We start from the raw sequence: 25,524 nt of genomic DNA, 5'->3' as shown, positions 1-25,524 counted from the left end.
ATATATATATATATATATATATATATATATATATATATAAAAATATAAAAACTCATACAACTCAATAACAACAAAAACCAAATAATACAATTTTTAAAAATGGGCAGAGGAACGAACATACATTTTTCCGAAGAAGTGATCTAAATGGCCAACGTACATAAAAAGGTTCTCAACATTGCTAATTATCAGGCAAATACAAATCAAAACCACAGTGAGATATCACCTCACACCTGTTAGAATGGCTACCACAAAGAAGACAGACGATAATGAGTGTTGGTGAAGATCTGGAGGTAAGAGAACCCTTGAACACTGCTGGTGAGAATTTAAACTGGTTCAGCCACTGTGGAAATCAGTATAGAGGTCTCTAAAAAAATAAAAAATAGAATTACCATATGATAAAGCAGTTCTACTATATCTGGAGATAGAATCAAAGGAAATGAAAATGGGAGTTTGAAGAAATACATGCACTTACTCCCATGTTTACTGCAGCATTATTTAAAATAGCCAAAATAGGGAAACAACCTAAATGTCAATGAATGGATAAATGAAGAATTTGTAGTATACATACAGTGGAAATTATTCAACCATAAGAGCGAAGGAAATGCTGCTGTTTGAGACAACATGGATGGCAGCCTTGAAGGCATTATGCTAAGTGAGATAGGTCAAAGAAAGACAAATACTGTATGCTATCTCATGTGGAATCTAAAAAGGGCGAACTTGTAAAAGCAGAGACTAGAATGATGGTTACCACAGCATGGGGAGGAGCAATTGGGGATATGCTGTTTAAGGGTACAAATTTGGAAATAGAATAAATCCTATGGAGCTAATGCATAGCATATTGTAATCAACAATACTGTATTATAAACTTAAAAATTGCTATGAGACTAGATCTTGTTTTCACCACAACAAAGAAATGATTAAGGGAGGTGGTACTAGTGTTACCTGAAGCTAAGGCACTAATCATATTGCAATATGTAAATGTATCAAATCAACATATCAAACTTATGCAATGTATAAGTCAATTATATTTCAATTAAAAAGAGCAAAAATATGATTCCTTAATTTGAACTCAAAGAGATTTTTAAATTTTTATTTATTTATTTTTGTGTATATTTTTTATTGGAGTTCTATTTGCCAACATATAAAACCCAGTGCTCATCCCATCAAGTGCCTTTCTCAGTGCCCGTCACCCAGTCACCCCATCCACCCCACCTCCCCTTCCACCACCCCTTGTTCGTTTCCCAGAGTTAGGAGTCTCTCATGTTCTGTCACCCTCTCTGATATTTCCCACTCATTTTCTTTCCTTTCCCCTTTAATCCCTTTCACTATTTTTTATATTCCTCGAATGAATGAAGCCATATAATGTTCATTGTCCTTCTCCGATTGACTGACTTCATTCGGCATAATACCCTCCAGTTCTATCCACGAAGAAGCAAATGGTGGGTATTCATCCTTTCTAATGGCTGAGTAATATTCCCAAAGAAGATTTTTTTTTTTAATTTATGATAGTCACAGAGAGAGAGAGAGAGAGAGAGAGAGAGGCAGAGACACAGGCAGAGGGAGAAGCAGGCTCCATGCACCGGGAGCCCGATGTGGGATTCGATCCCGGGTCTCCAGGATCGCGCCCTGGGCCAAAGGCAGGCGCCAAACCGCTGTGCCACCCAGGGATCCCCCCCAAAGAAGATTTTTTAAAAAGATTTTATTATTTGAGCCAAGGTGGGAGGGCAGGGGGGCTGGACCGAGAAAGAGAGAGAAGCCAACTCCCTTCTGAGCAGGGAGCCTAAGGCAGGGCTTAATCTCAGGACCCTGAGAGACTTGAGCCAAAGGCAAACACTTAACTAAGCCACTTGGGTGCCCCTCAAAGATTTTTTTAAAAATATTGTATAGGGTGGACCCTATTCTATATTTTCTCCAATCCCATGTCAATGCAAGAAAAAAATTCCTACAGCCAAGGAAAAGCAGAGAATTTTGCTCCTTCTGTTTTATATCCTGCTGGATGGTTGCATATCCTTTTTTTTTAAACTATATTGCTTTAATTTTTTTAGAGTAAGTGCATGAGCAAGGGAAGGAGAAGAATTAAAGGAAGAGAGAGGATCTCAAGCTGACTCCATGGTGAGCACACAGCCTGGTCCCAAGACTCCAAGACAATAACCTGAATCCTAACCAAGAATGAGATGCTCGACTGACTGAGCTACCCAGGCGTCCCTTGTTATATCTCCTTTTTAATGGGTTCTTGGTCATAGGTGAAGTCAGGTCCATGTAATAAAGTAGGCTTGTTCAGTGCAGCTCAGTCTGCCCCTTTTATGATCTCTCTCTCTTTTTTTTTTTTTACCTAACACATAGCAGCCTTTGTAATTATTTTCCTTTTTTTTTTCTGTTTCCAACTATGTTGCATGTGAAAGGCAGCCGTGAGAAAGAAAAAAAAAAAAAGAAAAGAAAAATACAAGTCCAGTTCCACAGCATCCAAGAGCTTATTTAGACTCCACCTGCTAATTCAAAAGACAAATTGCAGGTAGGCGGGAAGCTCACGCATACAGAGGATTCTGGGATGTGTAGTCCAGTCGCTTTCAGGCATTGGGGCACTTCCGCTACCGGAGAGCTCAAATCTATTTGCTGTGCTGAAGAAATAGAATATAATACAGTGCTCTGCGTGTTCGGAGGCATTTCGGCCACCGGACGACAAGAATGCAAACCCCTCTCCTTTCGTGGACTCCAGGAAATTGGATTCAGGCCGTCGCGGGGTGCGGGACAGCGACTCGGGGGCCTCTGGGGAATGCTGGGAAATGTAGTCCAGGAGCCCCGCGTAGTCGGAGTTATTTCCGCTGCGGAAGGTTAAGATCGCGGCCTTCGGGCTCTTTCTGGGAGGTGAGTGATTCCCGGGACCCCACGACCTCTTTTAAGTTTTTGGTCTGGTCGTGGGATCCGGCGCGCCGGGCCCTGGGTGACAGGGAGGGAAAGTCTCGGCCAGTGGCAGCGAGATTAAGGGACGGGGCGGCAGCTTGCCTTCCCCTCGCCCGAGTCCTACGGAGCGGTTCGGGGTCTCGGGCTGGGAGGCGGACCCGGCTCCGCGGAGGTCGAGGGTCTCGGGGCTCTTGCTGCCCAGCTCGCCGTCCCCTCACCTTCCACACGCTCCGTCACTTCTGCAACTTAATCTTTCTGTGCTTCAGTTTCCTTTTCTGGAAACGGGGATATTACCTACCGCATACATTTGCCTTGGGAATTAACGGTATAGGACAAGTGAAATGTTGAGAACAGTTCAGACGTGTGTCATCATCAGAAAAGTTACCTCTTTGCAGCCTCTTCCAAGTACCGCTGGCTATTCTCAGTGCACGAAAGGGGCTGTGCCTGGACTACTTCTGATTCGTTTTTTAGAGAAAGAGAGCATCAGCCATAGATACCTTTTGTGGTTTTTCTAGGGCCACAGACAGGATTGTAGTATCTCAGACTCCTTTCTTCCTCCTGTCCTGATTCCTTTTTTTTTTTTTTTTAAGATTTTATTTATTTATTCATAAGAGACACACAGAGAGAGGCAGAGACACAGGCAGAGGGAGAAGCAGGCTCCCCATAGGGAGCCCGATGTGGGACTAATCCCAGGACCCTGGGATCAGGACCTGAGCTGAAAGAAGATGCTCAACCACTGAGCCGCCTGGGTGCCCCCTGTCCTGACTTCTGAAAGAGGGCTCCTGGCAGCAGAGCCCCACTGTGACTGTACTTAGGCTTTTGTCTTCCTTTTCTGCGGTGGTAGAGGTATTTCATTCATTAGCAAATGTTAAATAATTGGGGAAATATGTAGAATAGGTACAGGGCATGAGTGATAGTCGTAATGTTTACAACCTTGAGTGCTAAGTATCGTCCTGAGGGTTTTATAACAATGAACATTTCTAGTCTTCACAGAGCCCTGTGAGGTGAATACTGTTACCGCCTCTGTTTTACAGGTGGAGGCAAAGGAGCAAAAATTACATGTTCTATGTTACAGTGCTAGTGGAGGAAGTGGATTTGAGTCCAGGGTGTGTGTTCTTTATGTGTGTGCATATCCTTGGTCCCAAAGTTTAAAGTCCCCAAATTGGAATTAGGAAACATAATAGAAAAATAAACGGTATAAATATTTAACCATAGGAAACTGGCTGCAGAGGAGTGATTTGGGATCAAATTATGGAGGCAGGTTGGAATTTTTATTGTAGAGTAGTTTGTTTTTTAAAGATTTTATTAATTTATTCATGAGAGACACACAGAGAGAGGCAGAGACATATACAGAGGGAGAAGCAGACTCCCCATGGAGAGCTTGATGCGGTGCTCCATCCCAGGACCCTGGGATCACAATCTGAGCCAAAGGCAGATGCTCAACCACTGAACCACCCAGGTGCCCCTATTGTAGAATATTTTGAAAGCAGGATTCATGAGTCTGGAGTTCTTTATACAATTTTGGAAGCATTCTCTTTTTATTTTATTCCAGATAATATAATTCTATTCCCATTATGGAAGATATACACACTCATTGTAAAGAATTCAGAAAATATAGAAATACATTTAAAAAAGCATTCAGAATAACTGCTAATACTAGAATATAGATGGTTTAAATGTGTATTTATTTATTTTATGACATTCTTCTCTCAATATTCATAGTTCCTCCCTAAATTCTTTGCTGTAGAATTTTCCATACGTATCCAAAATAAAATGTAATGAACTCCTTTGTAACAATCACCCTGATTTAATCATTGCTAATTTTGTTGCTTCTCTACTCTCCATATATCTATTTCTCCTATTTTAAAAGCTTTTATTTATTTATTATTATTTATTTTAGAGGGAGTGAGAACCAGCAGGGGGAGGAGTAGAGGGAGAGAGAGATTCTCTAGCAGATGCTGGGCTAGGTGCAGATCTGATATGGGACTCGATCCCAGGACCCTGAGATTGTGACCTGAGCAGAAACCAAGAGTTGAACACTTAAACGGACTGAGCCATCCAGGTGCCCCTATCCTTGAGTATTTTTATTTTATTTTAATTTATTTGAGAGAGCATGTGAGAGCACATGAGAGAGCAGGAATAAGTGGGAGGGAGGAGCAGAGGGAGAGGGAGAAGGAAGGACAGGCAGCCCATGTGGAGCTCTATCCCAGGATCACGACTTGAGCTGATGGCAGACACTTAGCTAACTTAGCCATGCAGGTGCCCTTCTCCTTGACTATTTTAAAGCAAACCCAAGATGTTGAGTTGGTGGGACTGAAAAACTATCACAAATTATTTATATGTGAAAACCAGTGGAAAGGAGATTGTGTTAATATGTCAGGACTAGTGTAACAAAATACCCTAGCCCTTGGGTGTCTAGATTTCCTCTCACTAGACATCAATCAGATTGGCTTAGGGCCCACCCTAAAGAACTTATTTTAAGTTAATCACCTCTTTAAATGCCCTATGTCCAAATATAATCACATTCGAGGAACTGGGGTTTAGAACTTCAACATAAAAGTTTTAGGGGGGGTCATAATTCAGTCCATCAAAGAGATGTTGGCAGCAACTCTAAGGTTTTCACTCTTGGGAACTAGAAGAATGTTACTCATAGGAGAAAGTTAGAAAGAGTTGCAATTAGGCAAGATGATGGATTGTCTTTCCTTCTTCGGAGTTGCTCTTGCCACTGGCATGTAACTGATTTCTTTTGTCTCTCCTGTTGGCTGCAGGGACCACTGTTTCCTGGACCTCATCATATTCTTTTTAGAGTGCCTAGCAGCAACCGAGGGGTTGGCCAAGAAGAGTTATTCAGTCAGTAAGTGGGATTCATGTAGCTCTCCAAAAGGGAGTCACAGCCTGGGATGAGGGAGCAAAATAGAAAGATAATTCTAATAGAAGATAACATCTACATTCATTGTCTTTTATCTCACATGTGGTGGGCTGCAGATTATACCAACGTTTTCAGAGTATTTAGACGATGTACAATTACGCATAATATGTCATGATCTAAAACAAATCTCCACAAAAACAAGTTGATGCTGATGTTTCATTTTTTTGCTTATTGCATGGAGGTCATAATAGGAATGATGAGAAGAGCTAACTTGTTGGGCACCTCTAACAACCTGGAGAAGTTCCAATGCTTTACATGTACTCATATATTTATTTTTCATAACAATGCTATTATTGTTCGCCTTTTAAAAAGGAAGAGATAGGGGTGCCTGGGTGGCTCTGTGGTTGAGCATCTGCCTTTGGCTTAGGTCTGATCCCAGGGTCCTAGGATCCAATCCCTGCATCAGGCTCCCCACAGGGAGCCTGCTTCTCCCTCTCTGCCTGTGTCTCTGCCTCTCTCTGTGTGTCTCTCATGAATAAATAAATAAAATCTTAAAAAAAATAAAATAAAATAAAAATAAGGAAGAGACAGGGGCACCTGGGTGGCTCTGTGGTTGAGCATCTGCCTTTGGCTCAGGTCTGATCCTAGGGTCCTAGGATCCAGTCCCCGTATCAGGCTCCCTACAGGAGCCTGCTTCTTCCTCTGCCCATGTCTCTGCCTCTCTCTCTTCTTTTCTTTAAAAGAAAAAAAAAGAAAGACCGGCAGAGACAAATGACTGTTGGCACAGTCAGCGGGGTGCAGAACAGGATCGAACTTGAGCAGCTACATTTGAAACCTGGCTCTAGCACTCTTCCACTGGATGACCTTGGGCAAATTATTTAACTTGTCTGTTCTTCAGTTTTCCTACCTGTCCAGGTAGGGCTCTCAGTACCTACCTCCTAAAATTTTTGTGAAGATTAAAAGATATGCTATGGGGCAGCCCAGGTGGCTCAGTGGTTTAACGCTGCCTTTGGCCCAGGGAGTGATCCTGGAGACCCAGGATCGAGCCCCACATCGGGGTCCCTGTGTGGACCCTGCTTCTTCCTCTGCCTGTGTCTCTGCCTTTCTCTCTGCCTCTGTCTCTCATGAATAAATACATTATATATATATATATATATATATATATATATATATATATATATCATTTTTTTAAGAGATATGCTATGTAAAGTGCTTGAAGTAGGGCTGCCTGGGTGACTCAGTCTGTTAAGCCTTTGCCTTCAGCTCACGTCATAATCCTGGGGTCCTGGGATCGGGCCCTGAGTTGGGCTCCCTACTCAGTGGGGAGCCTGCTTCTCCCTCTGCCCCTCGCCCCTCTCATGTTCTCTCTCTCACTCTGTCTCAAATAAATAAATAAAATCTTTTTTAAAAAGAGAGTGCTTGAAATAGTGCCTGGCACGTTGTTAATCATCTGTGTATTATAGACTAAAGTTGTCCTTTTCCTGTTATGGGTAGCTATGAGATAGGAAAAACATAGCAAGTTATTAAAACAGCAGAAGATTTTAAGGTATTCTTTTTTGTTTCACCTGCCTGCTGTTTTCACTGCTTCAATTCTATCATTCAGTTGAAAAATTAATAGTTTCAGTAATAGCCGTTGGTTAAATGTAGAACTAAGGCTGATTTGCTGTCCTTTGAACCCAGAGAGTCTCTGAGGTGTGGTTGTATGGTCTCTATTGCTTTAAAAAGGTTCAAGTCATCACTATCCAATATGGTAGCCATCAGGCACATGTGACAAATGAGTACTTGAAATATGGCTAGTGCTAATTGAGATGTACTGTGAGTGTAAGACACACAATGGATTTCAAAGACTAGTATGACAAAAAGGAATGTAACATCTCTCAGTAATTTTTATGTTGATTGCAGGTTGAATTGGTATTATTTTGGATATATGGGGTTAAATAAGAAATATATATATTTTAAATATTTTATTTATTTATTCATGAATGACACAGAGAGGCAGAGACATAGCCAGAGGAAGAAGCAAGCTCCCCATGGGGAGCCTGATGCAGGGATTTGATCCTAGGACCCCTGAGCCAAAGGCAGACTCTCAACTGCTGAGCCACCCAGGTGCCTGAAAACCTCAAGTTTTTAGTCTGTCTGAAAATATCTGGAGGGTAGGTTAATTCATCAAGACACTGACACTGCTTGGGTGTCTCCTGAGCAGTTTCTGTTACACAACATACTGTTTCAGGTGCTTGAGATATAAAGCTGAGTAGGTATTAATTACAAGATCGATTTACCAGTTATCCCCCAGAGGTGATGAAGAGCTCTCCCTGCAGAATACTCTTACTGAGCAGAAATCATAGGACAAATAAGAGTCAGAACAAAATGAATCATAAATCCCAAAGGGTGTTTTTTCCAAGATTGGGAAGCTTTCCATTGCCCTTTTCAGTACGAGGGTTCTTTTATCTAAAGATGGAGAGATAACTAATAGTAATGAACTAATAAGTAATAAATTAACCAACAATTAACCAACAATAATCCCTTAGCCTGAGTATTATTGTATTGTATTGTTTCTTTTTTTTTTTTAATTTTTTTTAATTTTATTTATGATAGTCACAGTGAGAGAGAGAGAGATAGATACAGGCAGAGACACAGGCAGAGGGAGAAGCAGGCTCCATGCGCCGGGAGCCCGACGTGGGATTCGATCCCGGGTCTCTAGGATCGCGCCCTGGGCCAAAGGCAGGCGCTAAACCGCTGCGCCACCCAGGGATCCCTATTGTATTGTTTCTACCCTCCTGAGAATCAGAATCCTAGTATGAGAGCAACAAGGAGAACATGTATTCAGGCCACCAGTGTGGTTGGGCAGGTCGCTCACTGCCCAGGGCTTTCAGCTGGAGGGAGTGTGGTCTCTGGAATCTTGCCCACACTCAGCTTGTCAAGCAATATGCAGCTGCAGCCACCCCAAGTAAAGGGTTCCTTGGCTATTCCTTGTAAAGCAGCCATACAGGTAACTTGTATTGAATATTTAAGCTGCTGGACGCTGTCCTACATGTTTGACATACAGTCACTTAGACCTACTACCCTTCCCCTGAGGTTGGTAATATTATTGTTGTCATTATAATTATTATCTCCCAATTTATAGATTGGAATTAGAGACACAAAGTATTAGCAAGTTGGGAATGCCAGGATTCACAACCTGGTGGTCTGATTCCAGAGCCTACACCCTTCACAATTCTATTCTTTTCTCCCTGAAGCAGATCCTTTGGCTTTAGAGTCCTCTCCCTGGTTCTGTGTCTATCATCCCTGGTCCTCAGCTCTTGTTTCTCCTTCTCTGAGACCTCAGAGTCCCATCTGCATATTTGTGTCTTTAGAAGCAGCAGAGAGACAAGATCTAGAATACCGATTTCAATGTGAGAGCTGGATTCCAATTCCACCCATGTGTTGTGACCTCCCCAAGTCCCAGCTTCCTCATCTCTTAAATAGGAACAACAGTCCTCATCATCATTGATTGAGAACTTCCTAAAAATGCCAGGTATAGTGCCGGGGCATTGCATGGATTAGCTCATTTATTCCCCCACAGTAATCCTATGACTGAAATTCTGTCATTATCTCCTTGTTATAGCTGAGAACAGAGGTGTAGGTGATTGGATCAGAGTCACACAACTAGTACCACTGTAGCTTCTTCACAAGTAAGTGGGCAGGACCTTCTGGAAACAGTGTGTGTCCTGTGCTTTGTGAGGCCCCTGACACATACTTGGTGCTCACTGAATGCCAACTGTGTTGCTGTTTTTGTTGTTTTTAATCACTTCCTATGATTACTGTAGCTCGTTAGTCTGAATGACAAACTGATTACCCAACTTATGGGTAAATAAATCTGGCCGCGTCACAGGTTTTTTATTAATTTTTCTTCATCTTCATGATAGTCTTTTCAATGCCCTGCTGTTAACAGAGTAGTTTGGGCAAGATTATATGTCTTTTAAAAAACAGTTGCCTGTGAAAAACAACAACAATGACAAAACCCACAGTTGTCCGTATAGTTAAATTGACAGAGAGAGCAAGTAGAATAGTGACTATTGGGGGCTGAGGAGAAGGGTTATGGGGAGCTGTGGTTTTATGGGTATAGTTTTAGTTGGGGATGGCGAAAAAGTTCTGGAGATGGATGGTAGTGATGATTGCACAGCAGTAGGAATGCACTTAAGTGTAATGAACTGTACACTTACAAATGGTTAAAAGGGTAAATTTTATGTTTATTTTACACAGGAAAACAAGTCATCCTTGTAACCTTAAATATTACTGCAAAGACATCATGTTAAGTATGACAGACCAGAGAGAATAACATATTTCAGAAGTTAAAGGTGATTTTCATATGATGGAGTGATGGTCTCTAAAGCCTTCATAGATAAAAACCATTTATGAAAAAAAAAACATTTATGAGGACAGGTTTTATGTTAGTGAATATTATGTGCTTTTCTATAGCTACTAAGAAATAAGATACCCTGAAAGTGTTCTCTGTGCTCTCTGCCTTCTGATTTCATTCTGAAAACCATCCTATGAAGTAGACATTGCTAATCCCTCCATTTCTACAGATGAAAGAATTGAGGCATGGAGATTTTTAAAGATTTTATTTTAAGAGACGCAGAGAGAGAGGCAGAGACATAGGTAGAGGGAGAAGCAGGCTCCCTGCAAGGAGCTCAGTGTGGGACTCAATCCTGGACCCTGGATTCACGCCCTGAGCCAAAAGCAGACACTCAACTGCTGGGCCACCTAGGTGTCCCTGAGACACAGATGTATCAACAATTTGTCAGAAGATTTCACAGCAAATAAGTAGCAGTACCATAGACCTAAAACATTTGGCCCTAGAGATTACTCTTTCAACCCGGGTACTTTACTCTGTATGTTCACCCTCCCTAGAATCAGATTCCTACCCTAAAAGCAACGAGGAGAACTTGAGTTAGAGCCACCATATGTAGTTGGGCAGGTTGTTCACTGTGTAGAGGCTCTCCGCTGAAGGGGTCAGTGGTCTCAGGAATCCCCCCCCATGCTCTGCTCATCAAGCCCATGAAAAGGGCACCATTGATATTTTATGTAAAGCATGAAATACGGGTAATGAGTATACGTTAGCCATAATGGGTTAACAACAGTCTTGGCTCTACTCTGATCGCTTTCTTTTCTCCTTCCCCTTTCGTACCTTCTCAGGACTCAGCCCTTCCCTGGAAGGAGAAGAACAGAATGACCAAGTTCAAGGTGAGTTGGGCTTCCTTTCTAGATTTTAAACCATTGTTTCATTTCTCAGTGACTAGATGCATTCTTGAAAATGATTAAACAGAATAGTAAGCATTTCAAAAACTCTTCTGTTACCAGAGGATCACGACTTTTTATTTTAGTGTAGTTTAATTATTGTTATTTAATTTTATCACCTTTTATAGTTTCATAAATAAAACAGAGGAGAAAAGTGAATAGCAGTTACGAAAAACCTCCTCCCACTTTACTACTGTTTTCCTTATTATAAAAAGTTTTCATTTTCCCACATTCTTTCCCTCATATGCATTCATAACTGTATATTTGTAATAGTTCTATAGTTAAAATTTTCAGGGGATCCCTGGGTGGCTCAGCGGTTTAGCTTCTGCCTTTGGCCCAGGGCGTGATACTGGAGACCTGGGATCGAGTCCCACGTTGGGCTCCCTGCATGGAGCCTGCTTCTCCCTCTGCCTGTGTCTCTGCCTCTCTCTCCCTCTCTCTGTGTATCTCATGAATAAATAAATAAAGAACATTAAAAAAATAAAATATAGTTAAAATTTTCAAATTATGCCTTTCCTAATTAATTGATATTCTATTCCCTACATATTTAATGGCTACATCATATTCCCTTGAATTGATGTACTCTATGGATGTGTCTTAACTTTTGCCCCATTCGTAGACATTTAGGTAATTTAGAATTTTTACTGTGTTGAACATTGTTGTAACGAGCACCAGGTGTTGCAAGGAAATGGTGAATCACTATATAGTACACTTGAAATTAATATTACACTGTATTTTAACTAACTGGAGTTTAAATAAAAGCTTAAAAAATAATAAAACCCAGGATGCCTGGGCGGCTCAGTGGTTGAGGGTCTCCCTTTGGCTCAGGTCATGATCCTGGGGTCCTGGGATCAAGTGCTACATCGGGCTCCCACAGGGAGCCTGCTTCTCCCTCTGCTTGTGTCTTGCCTCTCTCTCTGTCTCTCTCATGAATAAATATTATCTTAAAAAACAAATAATAAAACCATCACTCATCACATCATGTGCCCTCCTTAATGGCTAGTAAGCACTGGGTATTATACACAACTGATAAATTATTTAACACTGCATCTGAACCTAATGTTGTACTACTGTATGTTGACTAATTGCATTTAAATTAAAAAATAGTGAAGAAAAAAATAAAACCAGGAAAGTGAAATAGTAACAAATTCTGTTTTTGACATAATTTTTAAAATATATTTTACTAACAGTTTTCCTAACAACCATTTTCCTTAAAAAGGAATTTGGAGGAGTTTGCTCTTCTTTGTTCTTAATGTTTTAGGAATCGAAATCAAAAAAGTACACTTGATATGCAGTATCTTGGGGATTTTGTACATAGAACACTCTGATATGGCATAATGCCGTCAGGTATAATCGATGTATCACAGAGAGAGAATATTCGTTCATATTTTCCCATAAGAAAACTAGATTCTTTTTTAAAAATATTTATTTATTTTAGAGAGAAAGAGCAGGAGGGGCAGAGGAAGAGGGAGAAAGAGAATCTCAAGCAGATGCTACAGTGAGTGAGGAGCCAGACACAGGGCTCAATCTCACGACCCTGAGATCATGATCTGAGCCACAGCCAAGAGCCAGATGCTTAATTGACTGAGCCACCCAGGCACCCCCAAAGCTAGATTCTTTCTAACCTATGTCTCAGTCCTATCATGTGTGTGGTATTTACGGATATTTATTTATTTATTTATTTAAAGATTTTATTTATTTATTTATTTATTTTTTAATTTTTATTTATTTATGATAGTCACAGAGAGAGAGAGAGAGGCAGAGACACAGGCAGAGGGAGAAGCAGGCTCCATGCACCGGGAGCCCGATGTGGGATTCGATCCCGGGTCTCCAGGATCGCGCCCTGGGCCAAAGGCAGGCGCCAAACCGCTGCGCCACCCAGGGATCCCAGATTTTATTTATTTATTGGAGGGAGCAAGAGGGAGAGAGCAAGAGAGTGAACATGAGAGGCAGAGGGAGAGGGAGAAGCAGACTCCCCACTGAGCAGGGAGCCCGATGTGGGACTGGATCCCAAGACACTGAAATCATGACCTGAGTAAAAGGCAGACACTTAACTGGCTGAACCACCCAGGCGCCCCTGATTTATATTTTTAATTTACATATTGATTTATTTTTATCAAAGTAATAATGTTCTTAATTTTAAAAGCCTAGTAGTTCAGGAAGACATACCGATGCTTTTCTTACTGCCTTTGGTTTCCGATCAACCTTAAGAGGCAGTCCTTGGTCATCCCTGCATGTTAACTACAAAGAAACAGGATTAAAGCATGTTAGAAAACTCCAAAGGTTAAACTGATCCAAAAAAGTCTCCTAGGAGTTTTAGTTAGATAAAGAGGGAGGTGAGGGAAAATAATTTTTCTCAGGGACTTAGCCCTTTCTGTGTGCTTGGCTGCTATAGTACGTGGAAGACACCGCAGACTATACTTCCTCTTGTTGGTCACCCTTCGGTAACACCTTCTTTATGATCTCTGTTGCTCATTTAGGGCACCTGGCTGTGCAGGGCTCCAGTGAGGAACACACAATTTCCATATGAAAAATTATGACTGTATTGTACACCAGCAATTATTTTTTTAAAGATTTTATTTGTTTATTCATGAGAGACACAGACAGAGGGAAGAGAGATAGGTAGAGGGAGAAGCAGGCTCCCTCTAGGGAGCTCAATGTGGGACTTGATCCCAGGACTCTGGGATCACGCCCTGAGTCGAAGACAGATATTCAACCACTGAGCCACACAGGTCCCCCGTACATCAGCAATTCTTAAGCATGGGCAAATTTTGTCCCTGGGTAATGTCTGGAAACATTTCTGGTGTCACAACTTGAGGGAGGCTTCAGCATCTAGCACATAGAAGCCACGGATACTGCTAAACATCCTACAGTGCATGGGACAGCCCTCACCCCACCCCACCCCCACACACAACAGTTACCTCCATGTGAGTAGTGTCAAGGTTGAGAAACCATGATGTACACAAAGCTATATAAGAACAATAGCAAAATGTAGGTGATAACACTTATATAATATTTTTAAAAACAGCTCAAAGTCTCTAACAGAATTTTTAAAGTCATAAAATAAACCCCCAAATAGAATATAAGCAAAGAATATTGACTGGCAACATATAAAAGAAATAAAGATGGCCAGTGGATATATGGTATATGAAAATATGATAGCTTGTTAATTATCAAGTAAGTACAAAATGAAAAATAAGTTGCTTTTTCAGATTACCTAGGACTTAAAACCACTGGTTATATTCAGTGTTGTGTATGGTGTAGAGAATCAGGGCTGCTACTTCTATTCTCTTGGGGGAGGGATAAAATATAGAAAAAGTTGAAAAGGAAGCCTGCCATTCTACATAGTAATTTTGAAGTGGCATATTTGATATTGCCATTTTTCCTTCTTGGAAGTTATTCTAAGAAAATAATTAAGACAGGAAGCTAATATTTATTTAAAAGTTGTTCTTTTTGGTATTTATTTTGGAAAGAAAAAATCTAATGTGATATGGTATGTATTATTTGAAATGTTTATTTTTATTGTAGTAAAATTGACTTTTGTCTCTTAGACTCAGGAACTACTTCCTATACATCCTTTCCAGTTTTCTCGGTGCTCTTTCTCCCAGTGGCCACCAGGTACAAGACTGAGGTTGCGTGTTCTTGGTGTTACAGGAGACGGTGACATTCAAGGACGTGGCCGTGATCTTCACGGAGGAGGAGCTGGGGCTGCTGGACCCTGCCCAGAGGAAGCTGTATGGAGATGTGATGCTTGAGAACTTCAGGAACCTGCTCTCTGTGGGTGAGGACAGGCGCTCTGTGAACTTTACCCTGTGGTGTTTATTGTATCTTTGGATGTGTGGGGCTTTGGAGCTCTTGAATTGGATGGCATTTTTTCTGGTCTTTCTCTCTTCGTTAGTGTGTTTTGTAAATGAGCCATAAATTGACACTATGACCGCCTCTGTATGCATTTTTGGCCTTTCTCTCTCTCTCTTTTTTTTTTTAAAGATTTTATTTATTTATTTGAGACAGAGGGGGAGAGAGAGAAGCACAAATGGGGAGGAGCAGAGGCAGAAGGAGAGAAGTAGGCATACTCCTCACTGAGCACAGAGCCTGATGCATCCCAAGACCCTGAGATTATGACCTAAACTGAGGACAGATGCCTAACCAACTGAGCCAGGTGCCCTTTTTGGCCTTTCTTAAGTTGTGGTCATCTCTGATTAGTGGGTAATGACACACATTTAGAGCATTACACCAACATTTTATTTTTTATTTTTTATTTTTGAGAGAGAATGAGAACTCACAAGTGGGGAAAGGAGCAGAGGGAGAGGCAGAGAGAGAATCCCAAGCAGACTCCATGCTCAGCACACAGGGCTCAATCTCATGACCCTGAGATCATAACCTGAGCTGAAATCAAGAGTTGGGTGCTTAAATGATTGAGCCACCCAGGTGCTCCTTGTACCAGCTTTGTGTAATGAAATAAAATAGAGTAGAAAATAACAGAGCCCTTGGCAATAACTGCACATTGTGGCAGAAACTACAGCCTGTTGCTAAAAATCATGTGGGAAATGGTAGAAAGAGTCTGAAAGAAACAGACCTTTTTTTTTTTCAATGATTTTTTTCTTTCCAATGATTTACACTTATGTCTCCATATCCTGGATTTTTTTTTAATTTAATTTTATTTTTTTTCATATCCTGGATTTTTGCATAAAACGTAGTCCTCTGATGGGCTATTTGGAAGTCACTAGTTTTGATGTCCTAAAGATGCAGTGGTGAGAGCCACATTTTTAGGTTAGTTATTCTAGTAATTTTTAGTAATTTTAAATGTGTGTCCTTGCCTTTTGACAGGGCATCAGCCCTTCACGCCAGATGTAATACTCCAGTTAGAGAGGGGAGAAAAGCTTCGGATGGTGAAGATGGCAGCCTGGGGTCCCAGCGCCTCAGGTGAGAGCCATGCGGCTGCATCGGCCATGCTTCTGGTTCCTCCATCACTCTGCCTCACCACTCAGTGTCTCACCTGTGAATCCTGCAGCACTTTTCCACCCTCTTCCTCTCTGCATTTGCTACTTTTACAGTTGTTCTCCATTCAAAGTGATTCTTTTTTATGTGTGTTAGATCTTGTCCTCTGTTTCCATCTCCGGTAGCTTCTTATCTGACTGAGAGTAAAAGCCACATACTTCAAGTGGCTCCTGATGTCCCACCTGCCTGCTCCTTGCTATTTCTCCACCCTTCTGCACATGTGACTTGTCACTTGCCCCCATGTCAGTCTGTCCCATCCAGTTTTGCCACTCTGCTTGCCACCCATGGCCCTGCTTCATCACCCTCTACTTGTTCTTCCTTCTGTCATGAGTGCTCTTTCTCTCTGTCATCCTCTCGGCCCCTCCTTTACTTCATGTAGGTTTTTTCTCAAATCATAACATCATAAGAAAGACCTCCTATGACCACTGTGTTCATGACCCCTTTTCTTCTTCCCCCGTTCTCCTTTCCTTACCGTGCCCAATTTGGTGTTTAGGCATTCATCACTACTTAACCATGTTAACATATATTTTTGTTTATCTCACTATATTCCCACTAGAATATAATTATCAGGAGGGAAGAAATTCTGTTTTCATTTTCTTTTTTTTTTTAAAGATTTTTATTTATTCATGAGAGACACACAGAGACAGGCAGAGACTTAGGCAGAGGGAGAAGCAGACTCCCTGCAGCAAGCCCACTGTGGAGCTTGATCCTGGGACCCTGGTATCACAACCTGACCCAAAGACAGACGCTCAACTATTGAGCCACTCAGTTGCCCCAAAATTCTGTTTTCTTTATTGCTTTATCTTCAGTGTATAGAACAGACTTGGTAGAGGACAGACATGCTGTAAATACTTGTTGGCTGACTGAATGAGATAATCATGGTCTACATGGACTTTTTTCCATTAGTTATGGACATATTTAATGAGTGATAAACAGAAATGTGATGAAGGCATAGTCCAGAACAGCACCCCCTCCTCATGATTCTCTAATCTAATTCTAATTTATTAGGTGCTTTTGGATAAATGTAGGTATGTATCCAGAAAAAAAAACACATCTAGGGCACATCTGGTTCCACCTGGGTGGAACTTTATTGCTGTGAGGTTTTAGAATAATTTATTGTACTATAAACCTTTTCTGCCATTGCCATCCTGAAGAATATTTCCCAGTAAGAGGTGAAAGACCACTCCCTGCTTATACTCTGAATTTTAAGCACCTAGGTGATACGATGTGTTCTCCCAAAAACATGTCTCTTTCCAGCCAACCTAGTTCTTCAAGGCTTCTAACATGGAATAAACTTCCAATGAAATAGTTTCAAACAAAGGTTTTCAGCATTGCCTGGGGACACCTTCTGATCATCTGTCTATAAGGGTCTTACTAGACATTTTGAGCATTGGGTCAGATGTGCATCCAATAGGCAGAATTGTGGAAACTATTTATCAGACACCTGCTTAGCAAAGAAGACAAGGCTTTTAGTAGGTGCAGCTTCTTCTTGGTAAAGACTCCCTAGGAAGTATTTTTCTTGATCTGCACCCACCTGCTCCTCACATGTAAAATTTAGTATGATTCTAAATGTATCTCATTAACATGTAGTGAATGGGAGCTGGGTGGAATGCCTCTTGGTTTTTGATGATGGAGTAAAATGGAGTCTTCTCCTGATTCAAGATAAGCCTTAGGGTATGGGCCTAAGTATCTAGCCTTGACATCTCTAAACAAAGTGTTTACATGCCTCATCTCTAAATTCTCTTAATCATTTTAGGAGACAAGAATCTAAATGACACGGAGACTCTTCAGGAAATTGGATTAAAGTACCTGCCACATGAAGAGCTGTTTTGCTCCCAAATCTGGCAACAGGTTACAAAGGAGTTAACCCTGTGCCAAGATCCCATGGTAAATATTCAAGGAAATGGCTGTCAGTTGGAGAAACAAGGTGATGCCCTCTATAAAGATGAGGAGTTGGGTAAAGGCTTTAATCAGAATTTACATCTTCAAGTTCACAAAGATCACAAGGGAGGAAAACCTTACCAGGGGGAGGAGTGTGAAAAAGGTTTCATTCATCACTCTCGTCTTCAAACTAACCAGACAGCCCATGTAGGAGAGAAGCCCTATAAATGTGAAAAATGTGAAAACACCTTCCGTCGGCTTTCAAGCCTCCAAGCCCATCAGAAGGTCCATACCAGAGATAAATCATATAAGTATGATGTATCGTGTAAGGGTTTCAGACAGAGGTTGTATCTTCACCATCATCAGAGAGTCCCCACTGGAGAGAATCCACAGAAATATGAGGAATTTGGTAGGAATGTCAGGAAAAGCTCACATTGTCAAGCTTCTCCAGTAGTCCACACATTAGAGAAACCTTATAAATGTGAGGAGTGTGGGCTGAGCTTCAGTCAGAGTTCATATCTTCAAGTCCACCAGAGAGTCCACATGGGAAAGAAACCTTATAGATGTGAAGAGTGTGGGAAGGGCTTCAGTTGGCGTTCACGACTGCAGGCTCATCAGCGAATCCACACTGGAGAGAAACCATACAAATGTGAGGCATGTGGCAAGGGCTTTAGTTATAGCTCACACCTTAACATTCATTGTAGAATCCACACAGGAGAGAAACCCTATAAATGTGAAGAGTGTGGAAAAGGCTTCAGTGTAGGTTCACACCTTCAGGCACATCAGGTAAGCCACACTGGAGAGAAACCTTACAAATGTGAGGAGTGTGGGAAGGGCTTCTGTCGGGCCTCAAATCTTCTGGACCATCAGAGAGGCCACACTGGAGAGAAACCGTATCAGTGTGATGCATGTGGAAAGGGCTTTAGTCGTAGCTCAGATTTTAACATTCATTTTAGAGTCCACACAGGAGAGAAACCCTATAAATGTGAGGAATGTGGGAAAGGCTTCAGTCAAGCCTCAAATCTTTTGGCCCATCAAAGAGGCCACACCGGAGAAAAACCATACAAATGTGGTACATGTGGGAAGGGCTTCAGCCGGAGTTCAGATCTCAACGTTCATTGTAGAATCCACACCGGAGAGAAACCCTATAAATGCGAGAAGTGTGGTAAGGCCTTCAGTCAGTTCTCGAGTCTTCAGGTGCATCAGAGAGTCCACACAGGAGAGAAACCATATCAGTGTGCAGAGTGTGGGAAGGGCTTCAGTGTGGGTTCACAGCTTCAAGCCCATCAGAGGTGCCACACTGGGGAAAAACCATACCAATGTGAGGAGTGTGGGAAAGGATTCTGTCGGGCTTCAAATTTTCTGGCTCATCGTGGAGTCCACACAGGAGAGAAGCCATACCGGTGTGATGTGTGTGGTAAGCGTTTCAGACAGAGATCCTATCTTCAGGCCCACCAGAGGGTCCACACTGGAGAGAAACCGTACAAATGTGAGGAGTGTGGGAAGGTCTTCAGCTGGAGCTCCTACCTTCAAGCCCATCAGAGAGTTCACACTGGAGAAAAACCATACAAATGTGAGGAGTGTGGGAAGGGCTTCAGTTGGAGCTCAAGTCTTATAATTCACCAGCGAGTACATGCCGATGATGAGGGTGATAAGGACTTTCTCTCCCCGGAGAAATCACATAGGAAAGAAGCGCCATAAAATTATATGTTCTAATACCTCAAATGGGTGCTGAAACAGTCCAATGATCAGACCTGTCCTAGAAGACATAGCATTGGCTTATAAAAGAGTCAGTATTTAGCCAGGGCTTGACATGTCAACAGTGGTTGAGTGGCCACACAGCAGGGAAGCCTCATGAGAGTGGCGACATAAGGACTTCATTCAGAACCTTGACATTTAGCAGATACTACACAAGAGGAGAGGCTTAGGAAGGACCAATCTGATCTGAAATTCACTGAAGGGTTGAGCTGGAAGTGCCAGGATTTCTTCCGTTAGAATACAAGCTCCAAGAGAATAGAGATTTGTTGACTGCCATATCTATTCAGTCTTAGTGCCTAACACATGATAGGTATTTAATAATGTTAAATGAATGAAAGGGAGAACGGTCATGTTTGAAATTTTTATTCAGTTCTCTAAGAACTATGAAATGTACTTAAAAGATGAATTCTGCAAGGCTTGGAGGACATTTAAGTTAGACACATAGACTCATTTTCCCAACCCTGCAGGTCCTGTGAACAAATGTTTATCAACCTGCTAGTAGGTCCAAAAATCACTTCAGGGGGTTGCGACCAGCACTTTTGTATGCTAATACTTTATTGAGGTATAATTTGCAGACAGTAACACATGTAAATCTCAAGCTTATAGCCTCATGAATTTTGACAAATGTATACACTTATGTCATCATCACCAAGATCGATATATACAATATTTCTATTAAACCAGAATGTCTCCTTGTGTACATTTCTAGTTATTCCCACCTCCAGCAGCAACAAGTATGATTGCTATACCTCATATTAGACTGTCTGTTTTCTTGAGCTTCATGTGGGTTCAGTATGCGTTCTTTTATGTCTGGATTCTTTTGATCAAAATATATGATCATTTTAGTAGGTTGAGGGAAAGTAAAACACAAAATTCAGTATCCATTCATGCTAAAAATTCCTCAGTGAGATACAAGGCATCTATGAAAAGTCTACAATCTACCATTCTTTGCAAAAATTATTATTAAGGAATAGTTTGTATACACTAAAATCAACTCTGTTGTATCATTCTGTGTTTTGGCAAATGCTTATTATTGTATTATCACCACCATAATCAAGACGTTTTACACTTCCAGGATCCCTTGCCTTGAAATTCCTTCCTAGTCTCATAGTCAACCCCTCTCCTTGTCACCTTTCCTTGATTTTGGCAACCATCCTCCTGTTTTCTGTCTGCATAGTTGTCCAGAATGTCCTAAAATGGAATCATATAGTGTATAATCTTTGGAGTCTTGCTTCTTTCACTTTATGCTTCTGAGATTCATCAGTCTTGATGTGTAGATCATAGTAATTTTATTGCTGATTGGTATTCAAGTGTATGGACATACTAAGTTTGGTTTATTTATTTATGAATTCAAGGATATTTGAGTTTCCAGTTGTTAGTGATCATGAAGAAAACAGTGTTAAATATTTACATACAGGTCTGTGTGCCAACACAAGTTTTCTTTGTCTTGGTAAATACTGAAGAGTAGGATTGTATAGTATGTTTAACTGTATGGAAAGGTAACAACCCTAAAAGGTTATACCAGTTTGCATTCCCACCAACCCAGTGCATATCAGGGTTTTGTTTTGTTTTTACCATTTTAGTAGGTATATAGTGGCACCTCACTTTGGTTTTAATTTGCATGTCCCTAAAGACTGTTGAGTATCTTTTATATCTGAATGTGTCTCATGTGTATATCTGTTTTCTTTGGGGAACTGTTTTCTTGTTCTTGTTTTTTGGGAGTTTATATGTTCTGGACATATGTCCTTTGTCAGTTACATGTTTTGCAAATGTTTTATCTCTGTGTATTTTGTATTTTTAATCCCATTCTCAGTATTTTTCATAGAGCAGAAATTTTGTTTTTGACAAAGTTCAGTTTTCATTTTCCATGGATTGTGCTTTTGGTTTCAGATCTAAGAACTCTACCTAATCCGAGGTCACAAAGATTTTTCTCCTCCTTTTTTATCTAAAAGCTTTATGGTTTCAGGCTTTACATTTAGATCTATGATCCATGTGAGTTTGTCTTCTAAAGTGTAAGGTCAAAGGCCATTTCTTTTGGCCTGTAAGCATCCAATGAATTATCCTTTTCACATCAAATTTCTGTTGGCCCTTGTGGAAAATCTATTGATCATATATGTGTGGGTCTTTCTCTGGCCTCTGCTTAGTTCCATTAATCTGTGTGTCTATCATTTTACCAATATGTAGCCTTGTATAATAAGTTTTGAGATGAGATGGTATGAGTTTTCCAATTCCACTCTTTTCAAAATATCTTGGCTACTTTAATTTGTTTACTTTTTTCATAATTTTTAGAATAAGCTTTGTGATTTTTAAAAATAAACTAATTGCTGGAAATTTTATTGGGTTTGCATTGAAAAAAATATATAGATGACTTTAGGGAGACTTAGCTTATTAACAATATTGAATATTCTAAGTCACAGACACATAGTATCTGTCTATTTGTGTAGGACCCTTCTAATTTCTTTTATCAGCAATTTGTAGTTTTCAGCACATAGATCCTGCACATATTTTATTAGCTTTATACCTAAGTACTCTGCGTTTTTTGGTATTAAATTAAATACTCTTTTTCAAATTTCAACTTCCAATTGTTTATTGCTAGTATATAAAAATGCAGTTGATTGTTTTATGTATCCTATAATCTTGCCAAACTTGCATATTAGTTAAAGTAGCTGTTCTATGTAGATTCTTTGGGATTTTCTGTGTAGATAATCATGTCATTGCAGAAAGTTTTATTTTTCTATGACAGTTGATGTACATATTACAACAACTTCACTGTGATGTAAGGAAGCAGCCCCACCAATGTTAGATTTGGGTGACAAAACTCACGATGGTAGTCCCTTGGGATGATCAGAGGTGGAGGGGGTAGCTGTCCAGGAGAAGGTCCAGAACAGAAAGAATGGTCAGTGTTCAGATGTTTTATACAGTGGAAGTCCTCCCTGAACAAAGTTTAAAAAATGGTGGGAGGTTGTACTTTGGAAATGATAGGTGAACCTTATCAGAATTGTGAAGAGGCAGTGGACATGGATAGGAGATGAAGCTTTTAAGTTGCTGACATTAAATCAGATGTCCAGGTTTCTTTCTTTCTTCTTCACAATCCACTCCTGACATTTGGTCTAGCAGGGCAACCTTCCAGGTATTCCTGTAAATAAACTGGTACTCGAGAGGGCACATTTGCAAAGATGACCCAAAATAATTAGGTTTACAGTTATTATTATAGCTTTATGAAAGATAATGTGGGGCCAGATAATAAAAATCCAGGTAGAATAAGGATCCAAGAGAAGAAATCAATGGGGATTCAAGAAATCTCATGAAGTATTTTAGTAACTTGGCAAAATCATTGACTATTTTGGTTTTTTGTTTTATCTATTGAACTATGTTACAGACTTTTCCTATATTATTGACCTATATACAGCCAGAGGTTCCCTACAAGGATCTACTTTGAGATGCCAATGGAATATGTTGTAAACTCCTACAGCAGCTACAGAACTTTCTCTCATATTAAAGGTTTCTAAATCTTAGGTTTTTTGATATATGTGGTCTGCCAGGAGTTGTGACATTGTTTGGCTGGCTTTTAGGTACTAAGGCTGTGCTACAGAACTGAAAAGACCTAGACTTGTACCTATTATACCAAAAATTATGAGTGAGGCCTAATTTATAAGAGATTTGGGCATGCCTGGGTGGCTCAGTTGGTTGAGTATCTGCCTTCGGTTCAGGTCATGATCCCAGGACCCTGGGAATCCCTGGGATTAAGTCCCACGTTGGGCTCCCTACTCAGTGGAGAGCCTGCTTCTCCCTCTCTCTCTGCAGCTACCCTTGCTTGTCTGTCTGTCTCTTGTCTGTCAAATAAAAAAATAAAATATTTTTAGAAATTTATAATAGATTTAAAGGATAGCCTATGTGTACCCTGTTGTGAGTGTATCAGTGTATACATATGGGGGTCATATACTTTCAGTGGCTATATATAACAGCAATTATTTGTAGAGGCTAGGTAGGGCATGAGATTTGTGAAAGGAAAGATAATGAGGAAGACCCTGGTGAGGTTTAGGAAGTGCTGGGGAAAGTAAAGGAACTGGAGGGTGACCAGAGAGGATAGTGAGTGGTTAATATGGATAGCAAAGCCCACCAAGGGGGTGGGAATTAGTTGTATAAGTGGTTACCCAAGCTGGCATGCCTGGTCCGTCATTGGAGTTTTATCTTTTGGGTAGCATGTTAACTGTTTTATAGATAATCTCCAGCAAGTGGAGGAAAGTAGGAAGTGGTCTGGTGATGTGGGAATAGTGGAGAGTGTAGCATGGATTGTTGAATGAAATGATTGGTGCTGTTGTGATTATGAGGGTCATAGTGGAGAGTGGTGTATGGGCAGTTACCATTTCAAGGTCCCAACTGTTAAGCATGGAAGGAGGTGGGGTTTTAGATTTGTGTAGGGCTACTTTCACCCAAAGGTGAAATTAAATGGTGAGGCACCAGTGTATATAAATTGGCTAATTTGCAGAGTACTAGCTTGCAACACTTTGATGCATTGGAGCAGGTAATAGGCAATGGTAGGTCCTCATGTGCCTCATTAGGACCTGGGTTATGTTTAGGTAAGTAAGGGCCTGGCAATAAGCTTTAGTTTCTTACATTGTGCTTACATTCTGTAAGGGAGGAGAATATAGAGGTTGCAGAGATATACATAAGCAGAGAAAGTGGGAGCTTCAGTTAAGTTGTCTATGATAATATTGTCATTGGCTAGATTGGGAACAGAGTGTAAGAAAGGCTGCATAGATTGAAACTTTGGAGATAAGGCAGAAGGTGAGTGATTTAAAAAAGGGACCATTGGGAAGTTAGAGTGGCCACAAAAGGGTGTACAAGTTGGTTGGGAAAACTATATTGGAACAGAGGGGGTGTCAGAATTTTTATTTGATGGGTTATGGAATGAAATTGTGATAGAATATTTTGAGTCAGCATCAAGGTTGGGACTGTTGGTTATGTTGAAATTATCATTTGGGATGCTTTGGTCTCTTGGGTTGAGATCTTCATCCCTGAGTTGATGGTTGTACTGTCGTCTGTGATTGACTTGTGGATAATACCTGTAAGGACCATTGTGTAGTAGTAGATAATGGGAACTCCTAATATGAGCCCTGGGCTAATTCCCAAGACCTTAAGGCAAAGTTCTAATTTGAGAAACTACTGCAAGAGTGATCAAAGACCAAGGAATGCTCTGGGACACATTGGATATGTCAGGTGACCACATATGCATCATATGTAGAATATAAGTAGCCTAAGAGCACTACCTATGCAGATACACATTTTGTCTTCTGTCACTTTTGCCTCCATTTGTTATCAAGTAAAGCTGTGAAGTAATTGAATGCCCCAAACAGATGGAGATGCCAAAGGAGTTAGGCACTGAACTGGAGTAAGTAAGGAAGCCCAAGGAGCTTGGCATTGAGCTGAAATGGGAGAATCCCAGGCCCAGATGATGAGCCAAATGAGATAAGTTCCGGCCAAGTAGAGCCATAATATCCCACAATGACATATTTTTGTCTCGGATGTATGGGCCTCAGCATCCTGGGGGTGCCTGTTTATTATGATAGGAGTCATGGGTATTGTCATCCCAGATCCTATAGTGGTTCCTCCATTAAGTATTTCCATAATGGGCTGACGCCAGAGCTGGTGTCCTATTTAAGATTGTTGGTGCTGGGCACTCAATAGGCTGAGTGTCCGACTCTTGATTTTGACTCAGGTCATGGTCTTGGGGTCATGAGATCAAGCCCCGTGTTGGGCTCCATTCTCAGTGTGGGTTTCTCTCTCTCCCTCTGTCCTTACCCCTCCCCTGCTCACATGCATATGTGTGTTCATGT

At 40.9% G+C, this 25,524-nt stretch overlaps 1 protein-coding gene across 1 annotated transcript in view; it reads left to right on the top strand.

Moving 5' to 3' along the window:
• Positions 1-2,625: 2,625 nt before the first annotated feature.
• Positions 2,626-25,524, top strand: part of LOC144311248 (uncharacterized) — a 65,103-nt gene continuing 42,204 nt past the window's right edge. Inside the window, 5 exon segments of the mRNA XM_077893527.1 lie at positions 2,626-2,865; positions 10,949-10,996; positions 14,705-14,831; positions 15,878-15,973; positions 17,805-19,626. Coding sequence (XP_077749653.1) covers positions 2,686-2,865; positions 10,949-10,996; positions 14,705-14,831; positions 15,878-15,973; positions 17,805-19,626 — 2,273 coding nt within the window. The 5' untranslated portion in view covers positions 2,626-2,685.

Source organism: Canis aureus, chromosome 1 (assembly GCF_053574225.1).
Source record: "Canis aureus isolate CA01 chromosome 1, VMU_Caureus_v.1.0, whole genome shotgun sequence".
NCBI classification, from domain to species: domain Eukaryota; kingdom Metazoa; phylum Chordata; class Mammalia; order Carnivora; family Canidae; genus Canis; species Canis aureus.
Note: the sequence above shows the minus strand (reverse complement) of the source record. Positions and strands in the feature narration are given on the sequence as shown.